General features: G+C 41.0%; 1 protein-coding gene across 2 annotated transcripts in view; it reads left to right on the plus strand.

The window, feature by feature from the left end:
- The first annotated feature begins 254 nt into the window (after positions 1-254).
- The window catches only part of LOC138760468 (amino acid transporter heavy chain SLC3A2-like), a 92,529-nt gene continuing 65,657 nt past the window's right edge, over positions 255-27,126 (plus strand). The window contains exon 1 of one of the 2 annotated variants that reach the window (XM_069931083.1): positions 255-787. In XM_069931083.1, the coding sequence (XP_069787184.1) occupies positions 349-787 (439 nt within the window). In that variant the 5' untranslated portion in view covers positions 255-348. The remainder of the gene's footprint in view (positions 788-27,126) is intronic. The other variant, XM_069931082.1, reaches the window with a different exon arrangement.

Below are 27,126 nucleotides of genomic sequence, written 5' to 3' on the forward strand. Positions count from 1 at the left end.
AAAGTCGCACTGTGTGGCGTTCCACGATTCGCAGTGGCACATCGCAGTGGACCAAAAGTTCTGTGAGGGCAGAAGAGCCGCAAGGCACCGCGTTCATCTCCTCTTGCGAAGGGATGGGCCAGGATGATGATTTCTGACAGTGCCAAGAAGGAAAACTTGAGCTGACCTCATTTTTTCAAGGCACCACGGCGACAACCCCTGGGGTCAACAGGCGGGGGCGCTGCGGGTGCCGCCCAGTCTCGTGCGTCGGAGGCGGGGCGACGGAGCCGCGCCCGAGCACTTCGGTTGGTGCCACGTGGCGGAGGGAGTGGCCGTCGGGGAAAGGCGAGGCTCCGACGCACCGCCGACATGGGCAGTCCGGAACCGGCGGGGAGGTCGCCGCCCGCACCCGCTCCCGCCTCGAACGAGGGCGAGGCCGAAACATCGTCCGGGTCAGGGAGCCCCGCCGCCGTCGCGCTGCCTTCAAGCTCCCCGAGGAGCGCGGGGGGGACCGAGCGCCCTGCGGGCGGCCTGGCGAAGCATCAGTCTGCACGCCTGTCGTTGACACAGGCGACGAAGGCACTGGGGAAGATTGAGCTGCAGATAGCGAGTGGGCCTCAGTGGACGTGGATCCGGCGGCTCCTGTTCGGTCTGTTTTGGGTCATTTTGATCTGCCTGCTGGCGGCTGCCTTGGTGACCATCGTCCAGACCCCCGAGTGCAAGACTCCTCCGAAACTCGAGTGGTGGCAGAAGGGCCCGATGTATCGCGTTGTCCTCAAGTCCAACCGCGGAATCAGAGACCCAAAGGGTAAAACGACCTGGTCTGATTTTTTAAAAAGAATCTTGATATTTATCCGCATTCACTATCTATACTATTATTTTCCACCGTTCTTGTTATGTTTAAATATTTGCACTGAGGCAACGACTGCATTTGCTCCCAGGCTTCATGACGAATCCAAAAGTCATCCCTGGGGATTGGAATTTTGCACGTGATGTACAAATCCACGGGCATCTGGTGCTGAACATGAGGTGCTGCAAAAATGGGGACGTGGGAGGGTTCTGGGAACGCGCATGCGCGTGACACCCGCACTCACGTTGGGTGGGGGGGGAAGAGTTTCCCTTTCGTCCTCGTCCTGCTGAACAAAGTTTCCCTGGGGTTGTCAGTGCAGTATTATGTATTGAACCAGTAATGTTCTGCTTGAATTTTCAGACAGGAATTGAGATACCTGTCTGGGACAAAGCATTCTGCTTGACCAGGTTGGTCATATTCCATCTTCGTTGTAGATTCCAGCCCCGTGCTTGTTGATGCTGATGGGCCATTTTTGGCCTACTCCTGTTCCTATGTCAGGTGTCTGCCTGTGAATGTCCCATTTGCTAGTGTTTGACTCTTATCCTTATCCAGGACCCCGTTCAATTTAAAACATGGTGGCGGCCCATTCACTATGCACGTGAACCAGCTTCCAAACTGCCGATTGCATGTCGTCAACGAGGCCGGCTCCCAAGATGGCACGGGGCTTGCTTCATCAATGAGAGAAAGCCCGCACGTGTGAAGAACTCTTTGTATTCACCGGTGATGTCACTTCCGCTGGCAACGACGGAAACAGATGTGTGTATAAAGTCAGGCCTGCAGGCCCAAATAAATTATTTTTGAGTATGATTCCAAACGTACATATTGTCATTATTTCTGCGCTGTGTGCAGCACATCGCTACTATTGGCATCCCCAACAGTCCAGACGCTATTTGGACCAACGATAACTGACTCATTGATACACGCAGTTGCATTAAAATTGCTGCCTTCTGGATGTCGCAGCCACAAGTGTGGTTCGACCAAGCTGAAGCCCAGTTTCAAATCCAGCAAGTAACCTCTGACTTGACCCGTTATTATTTAGTAAGCTCTCTGGACCAGGAGACGGCAAGCCGAGTCGCAGACTTTAGACAGTCACTTCCAGAAGAGGGCAGCATTTAAAGAGCTGCTCATTAGGACCTTTGGTCTCTCACAGTGCAGGTGAGGTGCACACTTGTTCCATCCACTTGGACAGTTTGGAGAACAGATCCTGTCAGCATTGATGAACGAGAAGCTGCCCATGGCTGAAGGACACACGTCGTGCACCATTTTTGAGCAGGTATTCTTGGAGCAGCTACCTAAGGACTTACACATATGTGAATCTGATTCAGCGACCACCCTCTTCCCCGGAAGGTGGCAGCCTAGGCAGATGTGCTGTGAAGAGCCAAAAAGTAAAGCACAGTGACCATTGGGCAAGGTACAAAGCCCCACAAGCAGCAACAGGCCAGATAGAGCCCAGCAATGGAGTGCTCACAACCAAGCGACCAGTGGTGTTTCTATCACCAGTGGTGGGGCCAACCACTGCTGATTTCTTTGGTGGCTGGCCATCAGGACAGTCTCCTGTATGTCTGGGACAAACAGCCTGGACATGCTTTCTTGTCAACACAGGAGTGTCCTGCCCCCAATGGAAGACTGAACCCACTCTGAGGGCAGCAACATGATACGGACCATGGCACCCACACAGTCCAGCTGTAGTTTGTCAACAGCAAATTCATGTGGGACTTCACACTGATTGCCGTGGTCCAACCACTCCTTGGGGCAGACTTCCTGTGAGCATATAGCCTGCTGGTCAATCGACAGGGGAGAAGAATCATCCATGCTAAGTCGTTCCAGATGTTCTCCTTGGGTAAAACCAGGTTACCACCCCCACACCTGGACTCCATCACACTCTCAGAAGATGAGTTCATCAGGATTCTTGAGGAGTTTCCATTGGTGCTTGCCCCACTGTTCATGTCAACTATGCCCAAGCATGGAGTGCAGAATCACTGCACCACTCCAAGTCAGAGCATGGAGACTTCCCCCAGACAAGCTCTGCCTAGTGAAGGAGGAGTTCGAGGATTGAGGAATTGGGGATCATATGGCGATCTGAAAGCCCATGGGACACCCCCCTGCACTTGGTAACTAAGGCAGCCAGGGGCTGGAGACCATGCGGGGACTACTGCCGGCTGAACGAGGCTACAATTCCAGACTGCTACCCCCTGCCACACATACAGAACTTCACAGCAAACCTGCACAGGGCAAGCATTTTTTTACAAAGTAGACCTTGTCTGGGGATATCATCAGATCCTGGTACACCCTGAGGATAGCCCCAAGATAGCCATCATCACTCCATTCAGCTTGTTTGAATTCCTCTGCATCCCATTCGGCTTGAAGAATGCCACAGACATTTCAGAAGCTAATGGACGTGATAGGCTGCAACCTCGACTTTGGATGATATCCTGATAGCCACCAACAGTCGCCAGAAACATTTATCCTACCTCTGCAAACTCTACACTGTTATGGGCCCAGAGAACCCCAAAACCCAACAGCAATAGAAATTCACCAAGACAAAAGTTGCTTGTAATTGCTTGTAAACATGAAAACAGGATCAAACTTTAACTTAACCTAACCTAACCCCCACACGTGTATGTAATGTGTAAGTTCAGAGAAGTTCTTTAATTCACAGTTAAATATCACATCTCACTGGTATCAGACAATTCTTATACTATGCACAGAATTTAACATTTATTAATTTCGCCAGGCTTTGGTGCTTGAAGTGTAAATGTTTACTGTTCAGGAAGGTTCTTACTAGTTTTCAGAGAGAGATTTGTTGTTCCAGGACTTCCACAACTGATTCCTTCTGAACAGCCACCTCAGTGTCTTGCTAAGAAAGCCTCCCCCAGCAGGGTTTTCCAGTTGATAATCTCTTTCAGGTCACCACGGAGTTCCTTTTTGTTCCATTATTTCAAGTGAAACATGATGCAGTCAGTCCTCTCCTCTTGTATGGACCACAAGGGCTTTAACCAGGCTAAACTAAGAACTCACAACTTGTCTTCAAAATGGGGTTTTCCACAAGTTTGCCAGCTTGTCCTGTTCCAGTCCCAGCTGCTGCTGCTCACTGTAGTACTGCAGAACTGAATTCTCTCTCTCTCTCTCTCTTGCTCATTCAGAGAAAGCCACATGACCCTCTTGGAACAGCCAACTGCCCTCAGACAGACTGCGGCTCTGGACCTCATCTTCTGAGTTCATTCATCTGTTGCTTTCCAAAACAATAATCCATTACTGCACAGCATGTCCAGTTGACACCTACTTGTGAAGTCCTTATAGGCATTCTTCAAAGTTTTTGGAAAGGCACTCAGAGTCTTGACTGTCTGGCTTGAGCAGAGCTCTGGTATTTTAAATGAGGTCTGTTGCGAAGTGTTTGTATGTGACCTACTCTTTTAAAAAAAAATGCCACAATTTGTATCCTTTTAAAACATATCTATATACAATATAAAATATAATCTGTCACAACACCCTCCTGAGCAAGTTTGGCCTCACAATCAAACTGGCCAAATGCCAGTTTGGACTCAACACCATTAATTTCCTTCTCCACAAGATCACCAAAGACAGTGTGACCCCACTGCTCGCTAAAGTGGATGCCATCTGACAATTCGCCAGACCCAACACAGTCAAGGGCCTGCAGTGGCTTGCATCATGCACCATTGTTCTCTCTGATGTTGTGCAGGGCTAGACATCACCTGGGATGGTGCCTCCACTGCCGGTTTCATGCAAGCAAAGGAAGCCATAGTAGATGCTGCACTGCTGCCCATCTCAGGATAGACGTCCCAACTTCCCTCACAGTGGATGCCTGTAACTCAGCAATTGGAAACCACTGGCATTTTTCAGCAGATACCTAAGGCCGCCTGAGCTTAAGTACAGTGCCTTTGACTGGGAATAGTTGGCACTGTACCTGTCATCCAACATTTCAGCTACTACTTTGAGGGTATGCTGTTCATCGCTTTTACAGATCACAAACCATTGACTTTCATGTTCTCGAAGAGGTCCAATGCCTGGTCAGCATGCCATCAATAACATCTGTCCTATATTTCCAAATACACAACCATCAACATGTCTCAGGTAAGGACAATGTCATGGCAGCTGCACTTTCCAGGACGACCATCCAGGCTGTGTCCTGGGGATAGATTTTGTGGTACTGGGGGAAGCGCAGCAGTGAAATGCCCAGCTACAAGACTGCAGTCGCAGATTTACAACAACAAGATGTACCAGTAGGTCCCAGCAGGAAGACTTGCTCAAATTGTCCTGGCAGCATGGAGATGGCGAGTTTTCAGCTCTTTACACGGACTGGTAAATCATTCTATCAGGTCAACCGTTCAGATGGTTGCCAACAGGTTCATGTGGCACAGACTCAGGAAGCAAGTCATCGGATGAGCAAAAACATGCATGCAGTGCCAAGGTGCATCAGCATACCAAAGCCCCACCGCAGCAGTTTGCAACCACCCACCAAAGGTTCAGCCACAACCATGTAGATGTTGTGGGGCCCCTGCTGATGTCGCGAGGAGCACAGTATCTCCTCACCATAGTGGATCACTTCACGAGATGGCCAGAGGCAGTCCCACTCACCAACACAACTCCTGTACTCAAGCACTGATTGAAACCTGGGTGGCATGTTTTGGACTACCAACCCACATAACCTCTGACAGAGGTGCTCCATTCACCTCCAGCCTGTGGTCGACCCTGGCTAGCGTTTGGAGAACGCAGATACACCACATGACTGCATACCATTCGCAGTCAAACAGGATAGTCGAGTGATAACACAGGCACCTAAAGTCGGTGCTCATTGCTCACCTGAAAGGCCCAACTGGGTAGACGAACTTCCCTGGGTCCTACTAAGAATCCGCACAGCACCCAAGAAAGTTGTGTACACATCATCAGTGAGTTGGTTTACGGAGCACCCTGGTGATCGCCAGCGATTTTGTCCCAGTCCCACGGGGTCAAGAGGAAGAACCTGCGGTGGTCCTGGACAGACTACATGAGAGGATCGGTATCCTGGCTCCCACAACAACATCACAGCACGGATAGACCTGGACCTGCGTGCCCAAAGACCTGCAGAGCTCTTAAGTTCATTTTTGTAAGAAGTGGGAGCAGGGGGGTATCATCCATCTTTCCAGAGACTGTACCAGGGGCTATTTAAGGTGCTTAAGAACAATGAGTCCTCATTCATTTTGTACATTGGGAAGAAAGAGGAGGTGTTCATGATAGATTGACTTAAACCGACCCATGTAGACTTGGCCTAACCAGTGGAAGTTCAGGCACCATGGTGCAGGGGCAGACTACCCCATCAGAGACCGATCCAGACTTTGGGTTTTGGGAAGGGCTTCATTGGATCTGGGTTTGGGGGGGGGGGTCATGTAGCAGCTCACACACTAGGCACACGAATTGCTTCCCAAAATGGCAGATGCACATCAGCAAAGAGGACAGCTCCCAAGATAGTTCAGGGCTTCCTTCATCGAGGAGAGAAAGTCCACACATAGGAAGAATCCTTTGTATTTGCCAGTGACGTCATTTCCGCCAGCAACGGTGAAAACGGTGCGTATAAAGTCAGGCCTGCATGCCCAAATAAAGTATTCTTGAGTACAACTCCAAACATGCTCTTGTTATTTCAATGTTGTGTGTAACACATCGCTTCAACATCACAATTGTACCTGCCTCTAGCACTTCCACTGGTAGCTTGTTCCATATTCCCTTTACTTTCTGAAAAAGTTGCCCTTTGTCCCCTTTAATCTTTCACCCACCCCTGGAAACACCAGCAACTTCTGCAACATCACCAACCACCAACTAATATGGCAACGTGTGGTGAAACCTCAACCATTAGCACTGCAATATCAATACAGGAAGCAGCAGGTGAAATGCGGAAAACAACAACACCATCTGCAAGCATACGAGCACTGCCGAGTTCAATGGGTGGTGGTGGTGGAAATGTTCGACAAGGCTCTTTGAGGATGATAGGCTGTGGTATGGAGTAACTGACTGCTGCAGAACTTTCCTAGATTGGCCCAGAGCAAGGACGTGAACTGGGCACCTTTGATGTGATGTGGGTCAGGACTTCAAAGCATGCAACCCAAGTGGACAAGAAAGCTCTGCCACAAGTCTTTGTGTCACATGTGGGCAGGGGTATCGCTTGCGGCCAATGGGTAAAACGGTCGATTACTGTGAATAAATACTGCATACCTTAGCTCACGGGGAGCAGGCTGATGATTTCCACGTGCACGTAGTCAAAGTGACACTGCACCGGGTCGAAACTCTGGAGAGGGGCCTTCGTGTGTCTGTGCACTTTGGTGTGTTGGGAGTCCAAACAAGTCTAATCCCATAGGGTTACATCGCGGCAGAGGCCATGCTACACGAACTTGTCAGACAGCAGGTGGACCGTGGATTTTATGGATGGATGTGACAGACTGTGTATCTGGTCGAACACCCACCGTCACCAGATTGCGGGTAAGTTGGGTCTGGGGAAACCTGTAGATATGTCGCACAGTAAAGTTGGACTCCTCGGTGAAGGACAGAACGTCAGCCTGGACATCAGCATCCTCTGCTTAGTCTTTGGTTGGTGAGCAACATCGAGCCCTCCTGAGGTAGCAGTGATGGCTGGTCTGGACAGCGTGTCAGCCACCACGTAAGATTTGCCTGCAATGTGGCTGACGTCTGTTGTGTACTCCAAAATGTAGGAGAGGTGTCGTTGCCTTGCTGACCACGGGTCTGAGACCTTGCTGAGTGCATGGATGAATGGTTTGTGGTCTGTGTTGGCGACGAAAACCCTTCCTTCTAATGTACCAGAAATGTCGTATTGCCAGGTACAGGGCCAACAGCTCACGGTTGAATGCGCTATTTTAATTTCTGGTGTCTGAAGATGTTTGCTGAAAAAAGCCAGGGGACACTACTGTTCATTGACCCAGTGCTACAGCACTGCGCTGACTACTCTGCCTGATGCGTCTGTTGTAAGGGCCAATGGGAGGAAGAGTCTGAATGGGCCAAAAATGTGGCCTCCGCTAGTGCTGCTTCGGTTGCCTGGAATGCTTCAATGGTTTCACGTGTCCACTGGACCATCTTGTCGCCAAGTTTGATGAGGTCGAATGGGGGTTGCATGAGGGTAGCCGTTTCTGGGAGGAAATGATGATAAAAGTTCACCATCCCTATGAATTCTTTTAGGCCCTTGATTGTGTTCGGCTTGGATAGCTTCCATCTTATCCGGCAGTGGTATGGCCCCTTCTTGAGTGATATAGTTTCCTGGCCTAATTGGCACTTAGCCGGGTTCATTGTGAGTCCGAACTCCTGGAAGTTGTTGAAAAGGGGAGTCAGGTGCGTCCTGTGTGTGCTGGCATCAAGGCTGGTGATGAGAATGTCATCCAGGTAGACGAAGATGAAATCAAGGTCCCTGGCAACCACGTTAATGAGATGCTGAAACGTCTGGGCTGCGTTCTTTAGTCCAAAAGGCATCTGAATTAACTTAAAAAGGCTGAAAGGTATAATAATGGCTGATTTTGGGGCATCGTTGGGATGCAGTGGAATCTGATGGTACCGTTTGATGAGGTCCACCTTGGGGGAAAAAAAACCAGCAGCCCTGGAATCTCATGGCAAAATCCTGGACATGTGTGGGGTTTCTATCTTGGACAGTTGTATTGTTGAAGTTACCTGTAGTCACCACATGGGCGCCAACTGCCAGAGTTCTTCTGGACCATGTGCAGCGGGGATGCCCAGGGGCTGTTTGAACAGTGGCCAATACCCAGCTCCTCCATGGCAGCGAACTTGTTCTTGGCTCGGAGGAGTATGTCCTGTGGGAGGCGCTATGCCCTTGCGTACACTGGAGGCCTGGTGGTCTCATTGTGGTGCTCCACGCTATGTGCTGGTTTAGCGTCGTGGAAGTTGGGCGCCAACGGGGGGTGCGTGACGTGATGGCATAGGGGGAGATGTGGAAAAACGCCTCTCCTGGCAGAATTAATTAATCCCAACTTTTAAAAACTAAAAAAAAAATGAATAACTTTAAAGTTCTTTTAAAATCTCAAGCAATGGCTACAAGACAATCTAAAGCTCAACCTCGAAAGGAAACATCTACAGCAGAAGCAACACTAATTGAAGAAACTGGGCCAACCTTGAGAGTTCAACTTCTGATCTTGATTCCTCTCCAGCCTTGTTCGGTGTGACCTCGGGTGAGAATTCAATCTCTAGCGCCAATTACTCAGGGAACTGAAGAAGATGGCGCTGGAGCATGGAGGAAGACTGCGCATGCGCGGATCTTACTGCATGCGCACAATGGAAAGTGGCCTGTATGGAGCCTGCGGGGTCTGTGTCGACCAGCATTGCTGCCTAGACAAGGGACTTGCAAAGGGCTCATGCACAGGCTCAGCTGCTGGCAACAGCAACAGAAGAGGAGATCAGAGTAGAAGAAGAAGGATATGTGCCACAGTTAGAAGATGAAGGAAGAAGTCAGTACATTCAAGGTAAAGTGAGAGCATGCTATTTTACTCCAGAAACTCTGGACCCCCAAATTTTTCATAAAATAAATTTAGTGAATGAGAAAATAGATAAAAACTGCAGAAGTAAGAACAGAATTTACTACACAATTGGGAGGTATTACGGAAGAAATTACTGTAATGAAGACTGATATGGCACAATGTATAAAACTATTGACAAAATTAAAATTAAGGTTCAAAAATTTGAAGAAGATTTTCAAGAGTGTCATACGTAAATAAAAGAATGTAAATATATAGTTAATATGGTAGAAGACTCTTTCACGGCATGGCATGGGAGGTTCAGAAAACAGACGTTGCAAAAAAATTGATATGTTGGAAAATCAGAGCCGAAGAAATAACATCAAAATTGTTGGACTTCCTGAATATTTTGAGGGCACTAATCCAGTGCCGTTTTTTTAAAACGGTTACCTGAAATTCTGGGGTCTGAAAATTTTCCTAATGTACTGGAACTTGATAGAGCATATTAAGCTCTTAGAAAGAAACCATATCCAGGACAACCACCACCCTCTATTTTGATTAAGTGTTTATGTTACCAAGATAGAGAAATTATTTTGAAATTGGTAGTTCAAAAAGCAAATGAACAGCAAGGTCCATTAATGATTTGGAATAATAGAGTAATCTGTTTGGCAGACTTGAGTAATGCTATTGTTAAGAGAAGAAAAGAATTTAATCCAGCAAAATCAGTTTTATGGAGGAAAGAATATAAATTTGCCTTTTGATATCCAGCAATCCTTAAAGTCTTATGGAGAATACCAAGCACAATTTTTTGCAAATGAATTTGAAGCTTTGGAATTTGCTAATTCATTACCTAATAATAAGCAAAATGGAAGCCAGTGTTATTCATCTCAGCAAATGAAAAAGAACTAGGGTAAATTGAGAGAAGAATCTTCAACAGAAAGCCAGAATCCGACTGAAATTGAAGTTGAAATTGATGATGATCAAGTCGATAGAGATTTGAAGAAGCTTATCACACTTGATTGACTGATTGATATTGTTTTTGATATTCTGTCTGGGGGAGGCGGATTCCCTTTTTTTCTGTCTTTTCCTTCTGAGGCCTCATGCAACTAGTGGTGAGAGCTGCTTCCCATAATAAAGAGGTTTAGTGCTAATTCTATCACTATATTTTTGTTTTTTTATATATATTCTCTTTATTATTTGGGGATTTCCTATTTTTCTATATTTGGAGATGTTGTTTGTTTTTAAGATTGGCTGTGGAGCTGAGATGTGCCGGGGTGGAAATGGTAGTCGAACATTTTTAAAATTGTATTTTGTGGACACATATTTGAATAATGTAACAATTCATGTGAATGGGCTCAATAACCCAATTAAAAGGAAGATAGTTTTAGCTTATATTAAAAAGATAAAAGTTGATATTGCTTTTTTGCAGGAGACTCATTTAACAGAGAAAGAACATCAAAAGTTAAAGATAAAATGAGTTGGTCAAGTTATGGCTTCGTCTTTTAATTCTGAAGCACGTGAAATGGCTATTTTAATTAACAAACTGTTGCTGTTTAAATTAAAATCAGTGGTTTCTGACCCTGTAGGAAGATTTGTTTTGGTAAATTGCCAAATTTATTCAGAGTTTTGGACTTTTATGAATATATATGCACCTAATATAGATGATGAGAAATTTATTCAAGACACTTTCCTTAATCTTCCAAAAGAAAATGAAAATGTAATAATCAGAGATTTTAATTTGTTGTTTAGACCCAAATCTCAAAAACCTTTAACAGAAACAAAAGCTGATAAAAGAATTCTGACCTTAATGGAAGATTTGAATTTAATAGATATTTGGAGAAAACTGAATCCAAGGCAAAGAGATTATTTATATCTATTTGATTTGTATTCTAGAATAGATTTAATTTTAATTTCAGTTCAATTGCAAGGACAAGTTGAATGTGCACAATATAAACCTAGAATCATATCAGATCATTCACTGTTATTGATATCATGTTGAAGTTTTGATTTAAAAAAAATTGATTCAACTTATAGATGGAGATTTAATTCTTCGTTATTAAAAAAATGTTGACTTTTGCAATTTTATAAGAAATTAAATGCGTATGTATTTAGGTATAAACAATAATTCAATTGATCATAAATTTATTTTATGGGATGCATTTAAAGCTTACTTAAGATGTCAAATAATTAGTTATTCAACTAAGATTAAGAAAATTATCTTAATGAGGTAGATAAATTAGAGAAAGAAAAAGTAATCTTGGAAAAAAAATTACAAAAAGATTTGTCCGAGAAAAAGAAGATAGAATTGGTAAATAAGAAAATGCATTATTATTTGATACAGACATATAAAACAAAGAAGTTAATTGAATGAACTAAACAAATATTATAAACTGGGAGAGAGAGGACACAAGGTTTTGGCTTGGCAATTAAAAACAGAACAAATGTCAAGAATTATTAATGCCGCAAGAAAGAATTATAAAATTACTTTTAAACCACAAGAAATAAATGATTCTTTTAAAGAATTTTATACAAAGTTATATTTCTTTCTTTCTTTCTTCTTTCTTTGGCTTGGCTTCGCGGACGAAGATTTATGGAGGGGTAATGTCCACGTTAGCTGCAGGCTCATTTGTGGCTGACAAGTCCGATGCGGGACAGGCAGACATGGTTGCAGCGGTTGCAAGGGAAAATTGGTTGGTTGGGTGTTGGGTTTTTCCTCCTTTGTCTTTTGTCAGTGAGGTGGGCTCTGCGGTCTTCTTCAAAGGAGGTTGCTGCCCGCCGAACTGTGAGGCGCCAAGATGCACGGTTTGAGGCGATATCAGCCCACTGGTGGTGGTCAATGTGGCAGGCACCAAGAGTTATCTTTAGGCAGTCCTTGTACCTCTTCTTTGGTGCACCTCTGTCACGGTGGCCAGTGGAGAGCTTGCCATATAACACGATCTTGGGAAGGCGATGGTCCTCCATTCTGGAGAGGTGACCTACCCAGCGCAGTTTGATCTTCAGCAGCGTGGATTCGATGCTGTCGGCCTCTGCCATCTCGAGTACTTCGATGTTAGAGATGAAGTCGCTCCAATGAATGTTGAGGATGGAGGGGAGACAACGCTGGTGGAAGTGTTCTAGGAGCCGTAGGTGATGCCAGTAGAGGACTCATGATTTGGAGCCGAACAGGAGTGTGGGTATGACAACAGCTCTGTATATACGTCTCAATCAAAAAATAATGAAGAGAAAATTAATTAATTTTTACATAAACTTCAACTTCCATCAAGCTCGTAGAGATTTAGATTCTCCCTTTATGTTGAAAGAAGTTATTAAAGCTTTAAATGCTATGCGAAATGGTAAATCTCCAGGTGAAGATGGATTTACTTGTGAATTTATAAAAGGTTTAAAGATTTGTTAATGCCTTTATTAATGGAAGTATTAAAACAAGCAACCCAAACTCTTTTTCAAGTGCTATTATAACAGTAATACCCTAGAAGGACAGAGATCTATTAAAACCTGAGTCATATAGACCCATATCATTATTAAGTGTGGATTATAAGATTGTAGCTAAAGTTTTGGCGAATAGATTGAATGAGTATTTACCAGAGTTAGTTCATTTAGATCAATCTGGATTTGTAAAAAGAGATATTCTGCTGACAATATTGCTAAATTAATTAGTTTAATTCATGCATCTCAGAAGAAGCCAAATTTAGCCTTAATTTTATCATTTGATGCTGAAAAGGCTTATGATAGATTAGAATGGAATGATTTATTTAAAGTCTTTGAAAAATTTCAGTTTGGACCAACATTAATTGGATTAAGACTTTATATAAAAATCTTTTGACAAGAGTAGTTACTAATAGACAAATTTCTTCTTTTTCGGTAACTAGATCTGCCAGACAAGTTTGTGCTTTGTCTCCAGCATTATTTGTTTTGCCAATTGAATCATTGGCACAATCAATAAGATAAGATGTTAGTATTAGAGGAATTAAAGTTAAGAAGGAAGAATTTAAGATTAGTATATTTGCTGATGATGTTTTAATTTATACAACAGATCCTCAAAATTCATTATGTTCATTATATAAGAAATTACAAGATTATGGAGAAATATCTGGTTATAAAATTAATTGGGACAAAAGTGAAGTTATGCCATTAGATGAGAGAGATTATGATTGATGTAAGCAAATTGCTCAATTTAAATGGGCATAAAATTCAATTAAGTATTTGGGTATTAAAATTGATTTAAAAAATTTAGATGGTTTATTTAAGTTGAACTATTTACCAATATTTAGTAAAATTAAAGAAGATTTAAATTGGTGAAATGGTTGACCTATAACTTTTAATAGGTAGAGTGAATTGTATTAAGAGAAATATTTTTTCCAAGGATCCAATATCTTCTTCAATTTATTCCTGGCCAAATAACTCAAAAACTTATTAAAGATCTTAATTGAATTGTAAGAAAATTTTTATGGAAAGGAAAAATGGCTAGAGTGCCCTTGGAAAAATTAACTTGGAAATTTTAATTAGGTGGTTTACAACTTCCACATTTTCAGAATTATAAAGCTGCGCGTTTGAAATTTATTAGTTGAATTTTTGATTTAAATAAATCTTCATTATGGGCAAATATAGAGTCAACTAAAATTGATAAGGAATGTATGCAAGAATTGATTTATAAGTAGATTTCAAAATTGTTAGTTGGTAGAGACTCACTGATATTGAAACATCTAATTGAATTATGGAATAAGGTGGAAAAGGTAAGATTTAATCTAAAATGCCTCTATATCAAAATGAACTTTTTCCTTTCACTGTTAATAATCAATTTTGAAGCTATGGAATCATTTGGGGATTAAAAAGGGAGAGGAATGTTTTGAAGTGGTGAAATCTATATCTTTTAATCGAATAAAGAAAAAAATATGAGATTCCTAATAATACTTTTTGTTATTATCAAGTAAAATCTTTATTAACTGAAAAGTTAGGTTATAGTTTAAAATTACCTAATCTTCTTTAGAGTTATTACTTAAAGGAAATATAAATAAATTTATTTCTGAGATTATTCCAAAGTAAAATGCCTAAACCAAATATTCATAAGTCAAGATTGAAATGGAAAACTGATTTGAATAGAAAGATAGATGAAAATGTTTGGAGGAACTTACGTAGAGTTAACATGATTAGGTTATGAATGTAAGGTATAGATTAGTACAATATAATTTTCTGCATCAATTATATCCAACCCCTCAAAAATAAAAGAGATTTAACTTAATGTCTTCAGACTTATGTTTTAGGTATGATAAAAAGATAGGCACTTTTTTTCATTCCACCTGGATCTGTCCCAAAGTAAAGACTTTTTGGAGACAAGTTAAATTATTTTTGGAAAAAGTATTAAAAGTTAAACTTCTGTTCGATCCAATGTTGTTTTTATTAGGAGATATTAAAATGATTGGTTTAAAATGTTTGGGTACTATATTGAATGTAGAAAGAATCTTAAGAAAGAAATTAGAAAAGCTAAAAGAAGGTATGAGGTGGCTATAGCAAGCAGGGTGAAAATAAATCCAAAGGGTTTTTACAAATATGTAAATAGCAAAAGGAAAGTGAGAGATAAAATTGGTCCAATAGAGAATCAGAAAGGTCAAATGAGTGTGGAGCCAAAAGAGATGGGGGAAGGTCTTGAACAATTTCTTTTCCTCAGTATTTACTGGGGAGAAGTATATTGAACTGTGCAGGGAAAAGGAAGCAAGGGGGGTATATATGGAGAATATAGTGATTAAGAAAGAGGTAGTACTGGAGCTTTTGAAACATATAAAGGTGGCTAAGTCTCCAGGTCCTGACAGGATTTTCCCCAGGTCCTTGAGAGAAGTTAGTGAGGAAATAGCGGAGGCTCTGGCAGTGATTTTTCAAATGTCATTAGAGATGGGTATAGTGCTGGAGGACTGGCATGTGGTTCCTTTATTTAAAAAGGGTTCGTGGAGCAAGCCTATCAATTATCGGCCTGGAAGTTTGACGTCTGTGGTAGGTATATTGATGGAAAGTGTTCTTAGAGATAGAATAAATAAATATATGGAGGAACAGGGTCTGATCAGGGACACTCAACACGGATTTATGTGTGGAAGGTCGTGATTGACCAATCTTGTTGAATGTTTTGAAGAAATGACTAGTAATGTTGATGAGCAGTGGAAGTTGTCTATATGGACTTCAGTAAGGCCTTCGATAAGGTTCCGCATGGGAGGTTATTTAGGAAGGCTAAGACCTTGGGTATTAATTTGGAGATAGTCAAATGGATTCAGTAGTGGCTGGAAGGAAGGTGCCAGAAAGTAGTAGTAGATAATTGTTTGTCAGGATGGAGGCCGGTGACGAGTGGTGTGCCTCAGGGTTCGGTATTGGGATTGTTGCTGTTTGTCATATATATTAATGATCTGGAGGATGGGGTAGTAAATTGGATTAGTAAATATGCAGATGATACTAAAATAGGGGGAATTGTGGATGATGAAGAGGGTTTTCAAAGATTGCAGAAAGATTTAAACTGCTTAGAGGAGTTGGCAGAAAGATGGCAGATGGAGTTTAATGCTGATAAGTGTGAGGTGCTTCATTTTGGAAAGAATAATCAAAGTAAGACATATGTGGTAAATGGGAGGGCATTGAAGAATGCAGTGGAGCAGAAAGATCTAGGAATAACGGTGCATTGTTCCCTGAAGGTAGGAGCGCATATGGATAGGGTGGTGAAGAAGAAGGCCTTTAGTATGCTTGCATATATAAATTAGTGCGTATTATATAGGAGTTGGGAAGTAATGATGAAACTGTACAAGGCATTGATGAAGCCAAGTTTGGAGTACTGTGTGCAATTCACCGATTTATAGAAAGGATATTAACAAGATAGAGAGAATGCAGAGAAGATTTACAAAAATGTTGCCTGGGTTTCAGCATCTGGAATACAAGGAAAGATTGAGCAAATTAGGTCTTTATTCCGTGGAATGTAGAAGGCTGAGAGGGGATTTGATAGAGGTGTTTAAGATAATGAGAGGGATAAATAGAGTTGATATGGAAAGGCTTTTTCCCATTGAGAGTAGGAGAGATCGCTACAAGAAGGTAGGGTTGAGAGTTGACGGGCAAAGGTTTAGGAGTAACGTGAGGGAGAACTTCTTTACTCAGAGAGTGGTTACTGTGTGTAATGGGCTTCCGGGAAAGGTGGTGGAGGCAGGGTCAATTTTGTAATTTAAGAAAGAATTGGATAAGTATATGGATGGGAGGGGGATGGAGGGATATGGGCAGAGTGCTGGTAAGTGGGATTATAGAAGGGTAATTGGATCAGTGCTGACTAGAAGGGCCAAATTGGCCTGTTTCCGTGCTGTAATTGTTATATGGTTATATATCGTTAAAATTAAGATCAACTGTATCAAATTGAATGTTCACATTTAGCTTTAGCTGTATCTAAGAAATGTTTAGCTATTACATTGAAATCCGATTTGTTTTTGGGAATGCAAAGGTGGCACACTGAAATGAAATCTTGTATCACACTTGAAATATCATTTTTTATGAAAGTATGGAGGCCATATTTGAAAATTGTTGGTTTGAAGATTTAAGCTCACAATCCATATTGTTTCCATGGCCAAAACATTGTTTTATATATATATATATATATATATATATATATATATAATAAATTATCTCCTTTTCCCTTCTTTCTTGGGGGTAGTTTAGGGGAAGGTGGGTGGGGATTAGTGGGGAGGGGAAGGGAGGTGGGGGTTATTTTATTATCTACATATATTTTTCTCTCTATGAAGTTTATCAGAATTTGATGTAATTGTGGTTTTAAAATTTTAAAATGAAGTATTTAAAAAAAAGTTGGGCACCAAAAGTGACGGGTTCTTGGCCAGTAGGCAGCCATATTTGTTGCAGTCCAGAGTGTAGATTCATAATAGTAATAAAGAATATTGCTGTTGAGTAAGGGGGTATAACTGGAACATGGTAGAGTTGACAAAACGGCATCTGTCCACCAGGAGCTCGTGTGCCTGGAGGAAATCTGCTCCGAATAGGGCTTGTCCTATTCCGTGTCCGCAGCATCAATTGTGACCAGGCAGTGCTGAAACTCGGAATGGAGGAACCATTGGCTGCCTGTAGGGAAAAGCCCTTTGAATTGTGTTTGAGTTTAACATACTTCAGTGGAATGAAGCTTATCTCTTGTGCTCGTTTCAACAAGGAAATCCCTTTTAATTTGCTGGTCCCTGAGGTAGAGTAGGCCTGTAATGTGTGCCAACTGCTGAGGCCATAATTGGCGGCTGGCCTGGCCATTTCCTGCCACTGTGTTTGACTTGGCATTGGGGTATGAGCATGAATGGACATCGCCAGGCATTATGGCTCCATCTGCAGTGGTAGAAACAGTGATCACTCTGAACGTTTGTTACATTGCGGTTGGGCCGAGGCTACTGCCGGAGGGCGTGCTGGGGGGGGGGGGCTGAGCTGGCGGCGCTAATGGTATAGATCGGTTGCACATGGGGGGGGGGGTGGAAAATTTGTCTGCTTCCTTGGCTACCAGATGTGGGGTGATGAAATCCAAGTTGGATATTGCCAAGGAAACATGCACTAGTAGCTTGGAGGGCAACAGGGCTTCGAACAAGAAACAGTTTGTGAGTCTGTCCACTAAGGCCACCATTTCATGCAATAGCTCGGCGAACTTCCTATCGCCCAAGCTTTGCATATTCAGGATGCAGACGGCGCGCTTGGGCCAGCTGAGTTCCAGGGAATTGAGGAGTAAATGCCAGAATTGTTCATACTTAACGCTCCATAGGAGGATTTTCCACCAAGGAGTTTACTTCTGCTGCAGTAGAGGCGTCCAGAGTGCTGATGATGTGCCAGAACTTGGTATTCTCTGAGACAATGCCTCTTCTATGGAACTGTGACTTGACCAGTTGTAACCTGGGTTGATTTTCCCAGAACGGTGGCAAATGCATGCCCGCAGCATTGGTCACAGCCATTGCGACTGTAGTGGTAGTAGCATCCTGCATTTTGTTCCTTCATGTTGGAACCATCAGGGTCACCACTGTAGCCTCTGCTAATGGCAGTGCCTCCAAAATAAGAGATGTCCACACAGCACAAGGTGAGCCAGTAACTGAACATTATTTTGAATTATTCACGCTGCTCGAGGAGACCGCCCACTTCCTGCAAGGGGCGTGCTAACCTTAGGAAGTGACGTCAGTATGTTGCGACATCAGTCCCTATCCAGCAGTGTGCAACACAGAAGCAGCACTGTATCCTGGGCAACATGTGTTGCCAATCGTGGGCTTTACGGACGACTGGAATGGAGATTCGGCCCAACTAACTGCAGTCACTTGGGCCACTACAATAAACATTAACATTTATTAGTTTTAATGTGAAGAGAAAATGGGTTTTGGTATACCAAAAAAAAATTAAAGGCAGATATTGTCTTTTTATAAGAAACAGATCTTACCAAATTGGAACACACAAAATTAAAAAGAGAATAGGTTGGAAAAGTAATATCGTCTTCATTTGGATCAAAAGTAAGAGGTGTAGCAATTTTAATTAATGAAAGTATACCAATAATAATAGAAGAATCCTTAACCAATTAAGTTGGAATATTTGTAATGGCATACTGCAAAATTTATGCAGAATCATGGATCTTTATGAACATTTACAGCCCAAATTGTAATGATGAATTCTTTAGAATATCTTTAAAAACCGTTGGGGGAAGAAAAAAAATTGATTGGAAAAGATTTCAGTTTTTGTTTAGATCCCATTATTGGACAAATCAGCAAGAACAATAACAAGGGTGAAAGCTGCAAAAATGACATTATCATTTATGAAAGATTTACATTTAATTGATATATGGAGGCATCAACCCCTTAGAAAGAAATGACTCAGGGGAACATGATTCAGATACAAGAATTGACCTATTTTTAATGTTTGCCCAGTTATAAAGTTGAGTCATAAAAATGGAATATTTTGGCAAGAATATCAGATCACTCGCTAAACTAGAAGAGAGAAAAGAATGATGTAAATGCACCTTTTACAAGGGAAGAAATAAAGAAAGCTCTGGGTACTTTTACAAGCTAATAAGGCAAGATGGGTTCCATCCTGAGTTCTATAGACAATTAAAAAATTTGTTGATGCCTCTTGATCAGTGTGTTAGACCAGGCGGTGGAGACCCAAACCCTCAGGGAAACATTTACAACTGCTATAATTACAGTGCTACGAAGAAATGAAGAGACCCATTAAAAACCTCATCATACAGACCAATATCACTTCTGAATGCAGAGTATAAAATTCTAGCAAAGGCACCAGCCATCGGACTATATATCAAAATTTATAAATCCAGATCAAGTGGGATTTGTTAAAGGAAGACCTTCTTCAAATAGTTTAGGTTGATTATTCAATATAATACATATGGCAACATCAAGGTTGAATCCAAACATAACTTTCTTTAAATGCAGAAAAGGCATTTGACCGACTACAATGGACTAAATTGTTGGAAAAATTTTCTGTAGGTAGAAAATTTACAAATTGGATAAAAATTCTATCATAAGCTACAAGTTAAAATTATAACTAATAACCAAATGTCATCTATTTTTTCCTTGAGTAGATCAAGTAGACAAGGGTGTCCCCTATCTCCAGCATTATACATACCAGCTATTGAACTTCTGGCAGAGATTATAAGAAGATATATGGATATTTAGGGCTTCAAAGTTAGTCAGGAAGAACATAAAATTAGTTTATTTGCTGATGATGTGCTATTATATATGTCTGACCCAGATGAATCACTGATAAGATCACAATGTTAGAAAACTATAAACAAATATCAGGATATAAAATAAATATGCGTAACAGTGAGGTAATGCCTTTGCAAAATTTCAATTATGAAAGATACCAAAGAGGCAGTAGATTTAAATGGAAGAAAGATGGAATTAAATACTTAGGAATAATGACATAATAATTTACAGAATTTATATGCCTATTTACAACCCTTTATTTAAAAAAAAGAAAAAGATTTACCGAAATGGAAAGATCTGCCAATGACATTATTAGGAATGGTAAATTGTATAAAAATGAGGGAAATGCCATGATTACAGTATCTCTTTTAATCATTGCCTATTGTACTAACTAAAAATTTCTTTAAATTGTTACATAATTGTATTAGACAATTTCTATGGAATAATAAAGTTCCTAGAATTGTACTGGAAAAGTTAACATTGGACTATAAATTGTGAGAACTTAAGACTCCTGGATTTTAAGTATCATATCAGCACAAGTAAGATTTTGATCATCTTTCTTTGAAGAAAACAGTTCCCCTTCATGGATTCAATAGAACTAAATTAATTAAAAGAGGAGACAATAAAGGAATGTTAAGTCAATAACAAAAAAAACCAGACAAAATACAAATGATTAGAATATGGCAAGAAATAGATGAATATATTGGGAAAAAGGCAGGTATATCACTGAGGACACCATTATGTAAAAATATACTACTGCCTCTGAATCTGGGTAACAAAATATTGAATTCATGGCATGACAAAGGAATAAAATATGTTGATGATTGCTGTATGAAAGGATCTCATGACTTTTGAACAATTAAAAACAAGTATGGAGTAGCTCTTGGGACTTTCTTTTGCTTTCTCCAGTTAAGATGGTTCTTAAGAAAAAGATGTGGCCAAACTTGGCCCCACCTGAAATCAATGGGATGGAATGAATGATTTGGCTGGGGAACACATCTGAATTTATATTTAAAATGTACTTTGCTCTTCAAAATGAAAGTGCAAAACCAGGTTTACAGAAATCGAGAGAGAAATGGGAGTATGATTTAGGAGTTGCAATAATGGAAAGATGCTGGTCTGATTGGTGTTGGGACCGCATGATGTCAATTATAAATGTAAGACTCAGAGAAGTACAATATAATTTTCTGCACCAATTATACCTCACACCACAGAAATTACATAAATCAAAATCAGAAATATCAAAGATGTGTTTTAGATGTGGAATAGAAATAGGAACATTTTTACATACTATGTTGTCATGTGCCAAGGTAATACCTTTCGGGCTAGATATTACTGAAATACCAACTAGGATGATGGGTGGCCTTCGCGGATGACCCAAAGCTTTATATTTTGGGCAATTTTATTGACATAAATAATAACTAACTAAATTCCAAATTTCATTTGTTAAAATAGTTTTAACTGTGGCTAAGAAATGCATAGCAATTACTTGGAAATCTGACTCCCCTCTACAGATAACATGATGGAAGACCGAGATGAACAGTTGTATACCTATGTCGGGGTGGGGTGGGGGGGGGGGGGGAAATCAGATATAATTTAAAGAAAAAATGACATTTTTATAAAAATAAGGCAACCATATTTGAACTATATAGGGGCCCAAATATAATTTAAAAATGTTAAATGTGCTACTATTATAAAAATATAAGTGACCTCCCCAATGAAGACTTTCTTTTTTTAAAACCTAACTATAAGCCTTGATGGTGTACAGATTTATACTGTAAAGGGGATGGGAGGGAAGGAGAAATTGTGTTTTGTTTTGTAAGAAAAAGTTTTATACACACATACACACACACAAACACACACACACACACACACACACACACACACATATATATATTGAAAATGGAAAATATTGATAGGTATATTTTTTGGAAAAAAAACATAAAATATTCAAAAAATATACAATGATTAAAAATAGTTGAGAAAGAAGAGGGCCTGTAGCAGAAAATAGGTGATGTGAGAGGACTATATATAAAAGAAAGAGAATCACCAAGAAATAGTTGGGAATGCATGTGGAAGTACTGCTTATGGAATGTTAATAGGATTTTGCTAACTTGGTATGAGTTAGAACCATCTGAACTTTAACAGAGGGATATGAATGCTTCCAAATCTTTTATTTCACTCAGCAGATATGACTTTTGACTGTTGATGAATAAGGAAGGCTGATCCCCATGAATGCATGCTCAAAATATTTGGAATGCAATAAGGAGGACTCCAGAAAACGTAGAAAAAGTGTGGAGCTCATTAGAAGATTTGAAAGTGTGAGAATGCAGTCTGCTGTGCAATTTGTGTTTTGGATATTGGGCATTGAATGAGATATGAAAATAGATGAGTGAATTTGGGGAGGAATAAAACTAAAAAGATAGAATGAATGAATGAATATTTCACTTCATGAGAATTTAGGAAGGGAGATGGTGAAATTCTTGGCAGATTATCATTAAATAGAAGTGGGAATTCGATTTAACAGCCTTAAAGGTGAATAAATTCTCAAGGTCAGATGAGATTTGCTCCTTTTATTATGTACTGCTCTGGGAGTATAAAAAGCAGATTGCTGGGACACCGACAGATTTATAATTTATTTTTGACATAGATAAGGTACCCAGATGACTGAAAGACAACAAATATAGTTCCCTTATTCAAGAAGGGAAGCAGGAATAAGATAGGTAATTACCTATTACAGGCAAGTGTGATGATAAGGAAACGTTTGGAAAAAATTTAAGGGGCACGGGATTAATCTGCATTTATAAAGTATTAAAGATGGTCAGCATAGTTGATTTAAGAAGGAGATCCCTTCTGATGTGATTGAATTGTTTTGAAAAAGTAACAAAATATACTGATGAGGACAGAAATTGATATAGTCAACTGGACATCAGTAAAGCCTTTGAGAAGGTGCCACATGGGAGAGTGGACCTTCAAAATGTTAGAGCCAATGGAACCCAGGATGAGTTGTCAAATTGATTCTAAGATTTGCTTTGTGATAGGTGGCAGAGGATGATGGCAGATGTTTAATTGTGATCAGAAGCCAGTGACTAATATACTGCAGTAATCAATGCTGTGATCCTTACTGTTCATTATATACCTTATTGATTAAGATCTCGGTGTCGGAGGGATGATTAGGAAATTCATGCTTCTGTTGACAGCAAGAAGGTTAGAAACAGGCTGCAGAATGACAATGATCAACTTTGAGTTGACTAATAAGGATCTGTGTAATGACAGCATTATTCTCCATTTAAATATATTATATATTATTTAAAAATTTGCTTTCCATGGCACCAAGTATCTACAATGGCAAATTTGTGCACTTGTCAATGTCGTTGTGGGGCAGCACAGTTAGCGGAGCAGCTAGCACAACACTGTTACAGCACCAGCAATCGGGACCGAAGTTCAAATCCCACATGTCTGTATGGAATTTGTACTTTCCCCTTGTGTCTGCATAGGTTTTCCCCAGGAGCTGTTTTTCTCCCACTGTTCAAAATGTACCAGGGCTTGTAAGTCACCAGGGTGTAATTGGGCTTGTGTGCCGAAAGGGCCTGTTACCATGGCGTATGTCTAAATTTTTTTTAAAAATACAGTTATTTTTGGCATTTTGGGTGGCTTCAATCTCATGTCTAGGCATCTTCATCAAAGCCCTCTAGCCTTTCACAAGCTGCATCAATTTATTCCACATTTTAAGTCTGTCTCAATAATAAGTTGGAATAGTTTTAATTAATGATAAATTATTTGGATTTGAACCATGAGAAATAGTAAAATATTTGGATTTAAATAGTGATCCTGAATTGATTCATGCCTAATGAAGCCTCTCAGCTGAATTTTGCCATTGATTATAGCCACAAAGCACCCTTTAAAAGTGGAGTGATGAAGCAAGCTTAAGAAGTCCACATCATTTATGCCATTTGTCACTGGATATATAGCACTGCCCTGTATTAATTGGTTACAGTGCTAATTTTTTTTATAAGCATCAGATTTAGGCCCTTGTGGATCACAACAATGTTGCTACAGTGTACTATATTTTGAGATAGCAATTCTAGCTAGTACTTGGCACAAGAAAATAAGAACAAAGAGTGCCATTACGCCCTTCAAATCTGTGCCCACGTTTATTACAATTTTGGCTTTTCTATGCCAGTTTCAACTCTTCTTCTGTGCCATATCTCTGTACCTTTTTCCATCTAACAAATATTTATCCATCTCTAAATACCTCTTAACGATCCAGTTTCCACCACCTGTGGAAGTTGAGAATTTCAGAGATTCATCACCCTCTGTAAGAAAGAATTTCTCCAGTACTTCATTTTGAAATTTTTGCCTTGGACTCTCCAACTTGTAAGAAACATACCAACATCTACCCCCACTTGTATCTTTGAATAAGGTCACTGCTCGTTCTCAACTCCAAACTTTTAACCTCTTTTAGAAGGATAGCTCTCTTCCCAAGAACTAGCTTGGTGAATTTCCTTTATATTGCATCCAGTGCTGCTGTTCAGTATGTTTTCTTGGAAATGCGGACTGTTACGAAAGAACCCCAAAATCCAGCAGCAATAGACATTCACAAAGACAAGTGGCTTTCAAAACAAAAGTTATTTTTAATCAACTTCAAATATTAACTTAACTCTATTCTTATCTAACCCAAATAACCCCCTTCTAATTCTAAGCGCACGTGTATATAATGTGTGGCAGAGGCCGACAGCATCGAATCCACGCTGCTGAAGATCAAACTGCGCTGGGTAGGTCACCTCTCCAGAATGGAGGACCATCGCCTTCCCAAGATCGTGTTATATGGCGAGCTCTCCACTGGCCACCGAGACAGAGGTGCACCAAAGAAGAGGTACAAGGACTGCCTAAAGATATCTCTTGGTGCCTGCCACATTGACCACCACCAATGGGCTGATATCGCCTCAAACCGTGCATCTTGGCGCCTCACAGTTCGGCGGGCAGCAACCTCCTTTGAAGAAGACTGCAGAGCCCACCTCACTGACAAAAGACAAAGGAGGGAAAACCCAACACCCAACCCCAACCAACCAATTTTCCCTTGCAACCACTGTAACCGTGTCTGCCTGTCCCACATCGGACTTGTCAGCCACAAACAAGCCTGCAGCTGACGTGGACATTACCCCTCCAAAAATCTTAGTCCGTGAAGCTAAGCCAAAGAAAGAAAAGAAGAAATTCAAGAAAAGTTCTTTGGTTTACAGTTCAATCTCACTTCTTCCAAGTTCTCTGGTTGCAGACAATCACTATACTGTGCACAGAATTTAACATATATAAAGTTCACCAGGCTTGGTGCTTGAAAGGTAAAAATGTTTACAGTTCAGGAAGGTTCTTGTAGGGTTTGACCTTCCTCTATTTCAAGAGAAACATTAGACAGATAGCGCTTCCTGCCATCTACTGCTCTGGAACTTGCTTTCATCAGTTTCAAACAGTTTTCCCTGGATTGCACTTTTCAGTTACTTGTCAGTGTCCCACACATTGACTGACTGAGCTGTAACTCTCTCTTTTCCAACTGAAACTCTTGCAAAACCCCCACCTTCTCCAGCAAAAGGAGTCCTTTCTTCTTCTCAAGTTGTCATCTAAGGTAAACAATCCAGAATTGACCCTTTCTGAGCCCTTTGCAAAGAAAGGGTACTGATAGACAGCATGACTCCGGCAAGACAATGGTCAAGCATTTTATGAAGTCAGTTCAATTAACACCTACTTCTCCAGAGATCCTGCAATGTGAATTCTTCAGTCTTTCAAATAAGATCTGTTTTAAAATGTGTGTATGTATGTGTCGTACTCTAAATCTTAAATTCTCCCCAAATATTAATATTGTTACAGGATGTTTCACCAACATCCTGTACAAGTGTAGCAAAACCTGCCTATTTTTAAACACCAAGCCCTTTGCAATGAAAGCCAAAATGCTATTTGCCTTCTTGTTATACCTTCCTGCTTGCCTTTTGTGACTCTTGTTTGAACATCTGGATTCCTTTGTACTTCGCTCATTTTCAAGTTCTCCCTGAGTTATAATAATGTGAGAGATGAGTAAAACTAATATGAAAGATGAAGAAAACTAGTATGGATATATGTGTAATGAATAAAGCCAGTATGAATAGGATAAGGATAGATAATAGAATGTAGGAAGTAAAGTTAGTTTGAATAAGATAAGGGTCTTCTAGCCTTAGACAGAATTAGCAAGTTCTGCATATAAGAAGTTAGTAAGCCCTGAGAGTCGGGAAGGTGTGAATAAGGACAATGACATGATGGGACACCGACAGGATACCCCCTGGTCCTCCAAATTCACAGAAACAGCACGTAGGCAGACAGGATTGCCTAATGCCAAACTCATCCAGGAGGCAGAAGAATGTAAGGGGGAGGGTACTTCTATACTGAAATAAACTGTATAAAAGTTGGGTGAGCCCCAGTGTATGTATGTATTCCCAGGGTAAGGGGAAGCACCCAACTTTGCATTGTTGTATAATAAATGTTCTTTGTTCCTAATTTTTGTCTCGAGCAAATTCTGTGAAAGTACTTCTGTTTCTCACAAATGGGGGCTCGTCCGGGATCCCACTCCCTCCACTGACAGAGTTCCCGACGACGAGGGTAGGTGCTCCCCGGCTGATTCAGCTGGACTCACGGACGGCGGGTGACTGGTCAGTGGATGAAGCGAGTGATATCCAAGAAGAGGCATTGAGAACAAATGAAGGGAGGACGTTAAGGAAGCGCGCTAGGAATAGCTACTGGATCCCGGAAAGAGGAATTTTACTTACCTGTTAGTATGGGAGGTGTGAGTAGCAGGGGAAATAGTCCTAAGGAAGGACGGGACATTCAGATAACTAAGCAAAGTCCGTTAGGATTAATGCTATCTGATTGGGGTGCGGGGAAAATCCGTGGGAAAGACAAACAGACCATGGTCAGGTATTGCTGTCTGGAATGGGTTAAAAAAAACCCGATAAAAGGGAATTCGGTATATTGGCCAAAGTTCGGATCCGATGAGGACTGGATGTGTCAGGCATTGAACATCTGGCTCTATCAAAATCAAAGAGATAATATTCAGAGCAGAGAATATGCAGCCTAGCCTGCTGGCTCAGTGGATCGGTTGATCAACTGGTTTTGAATGAAAAGG

The sequence above is a fragment of the Narcine bancroftii genome, chromosome 4, assembly GCF_036971445.1.
Source record: "Narcine bancroftii isolate sNarBan1 chromosome 4, sNarBan1.hap1, whole genome shotgun sequence".
In the NCBI taxonomy this organism is placed as follows: Eukaryota; Metazoa; Chordata; class Chondrichthyes; order Torpediniformes; family Narcinidae; genus Narcine; species Narcine bancroftii.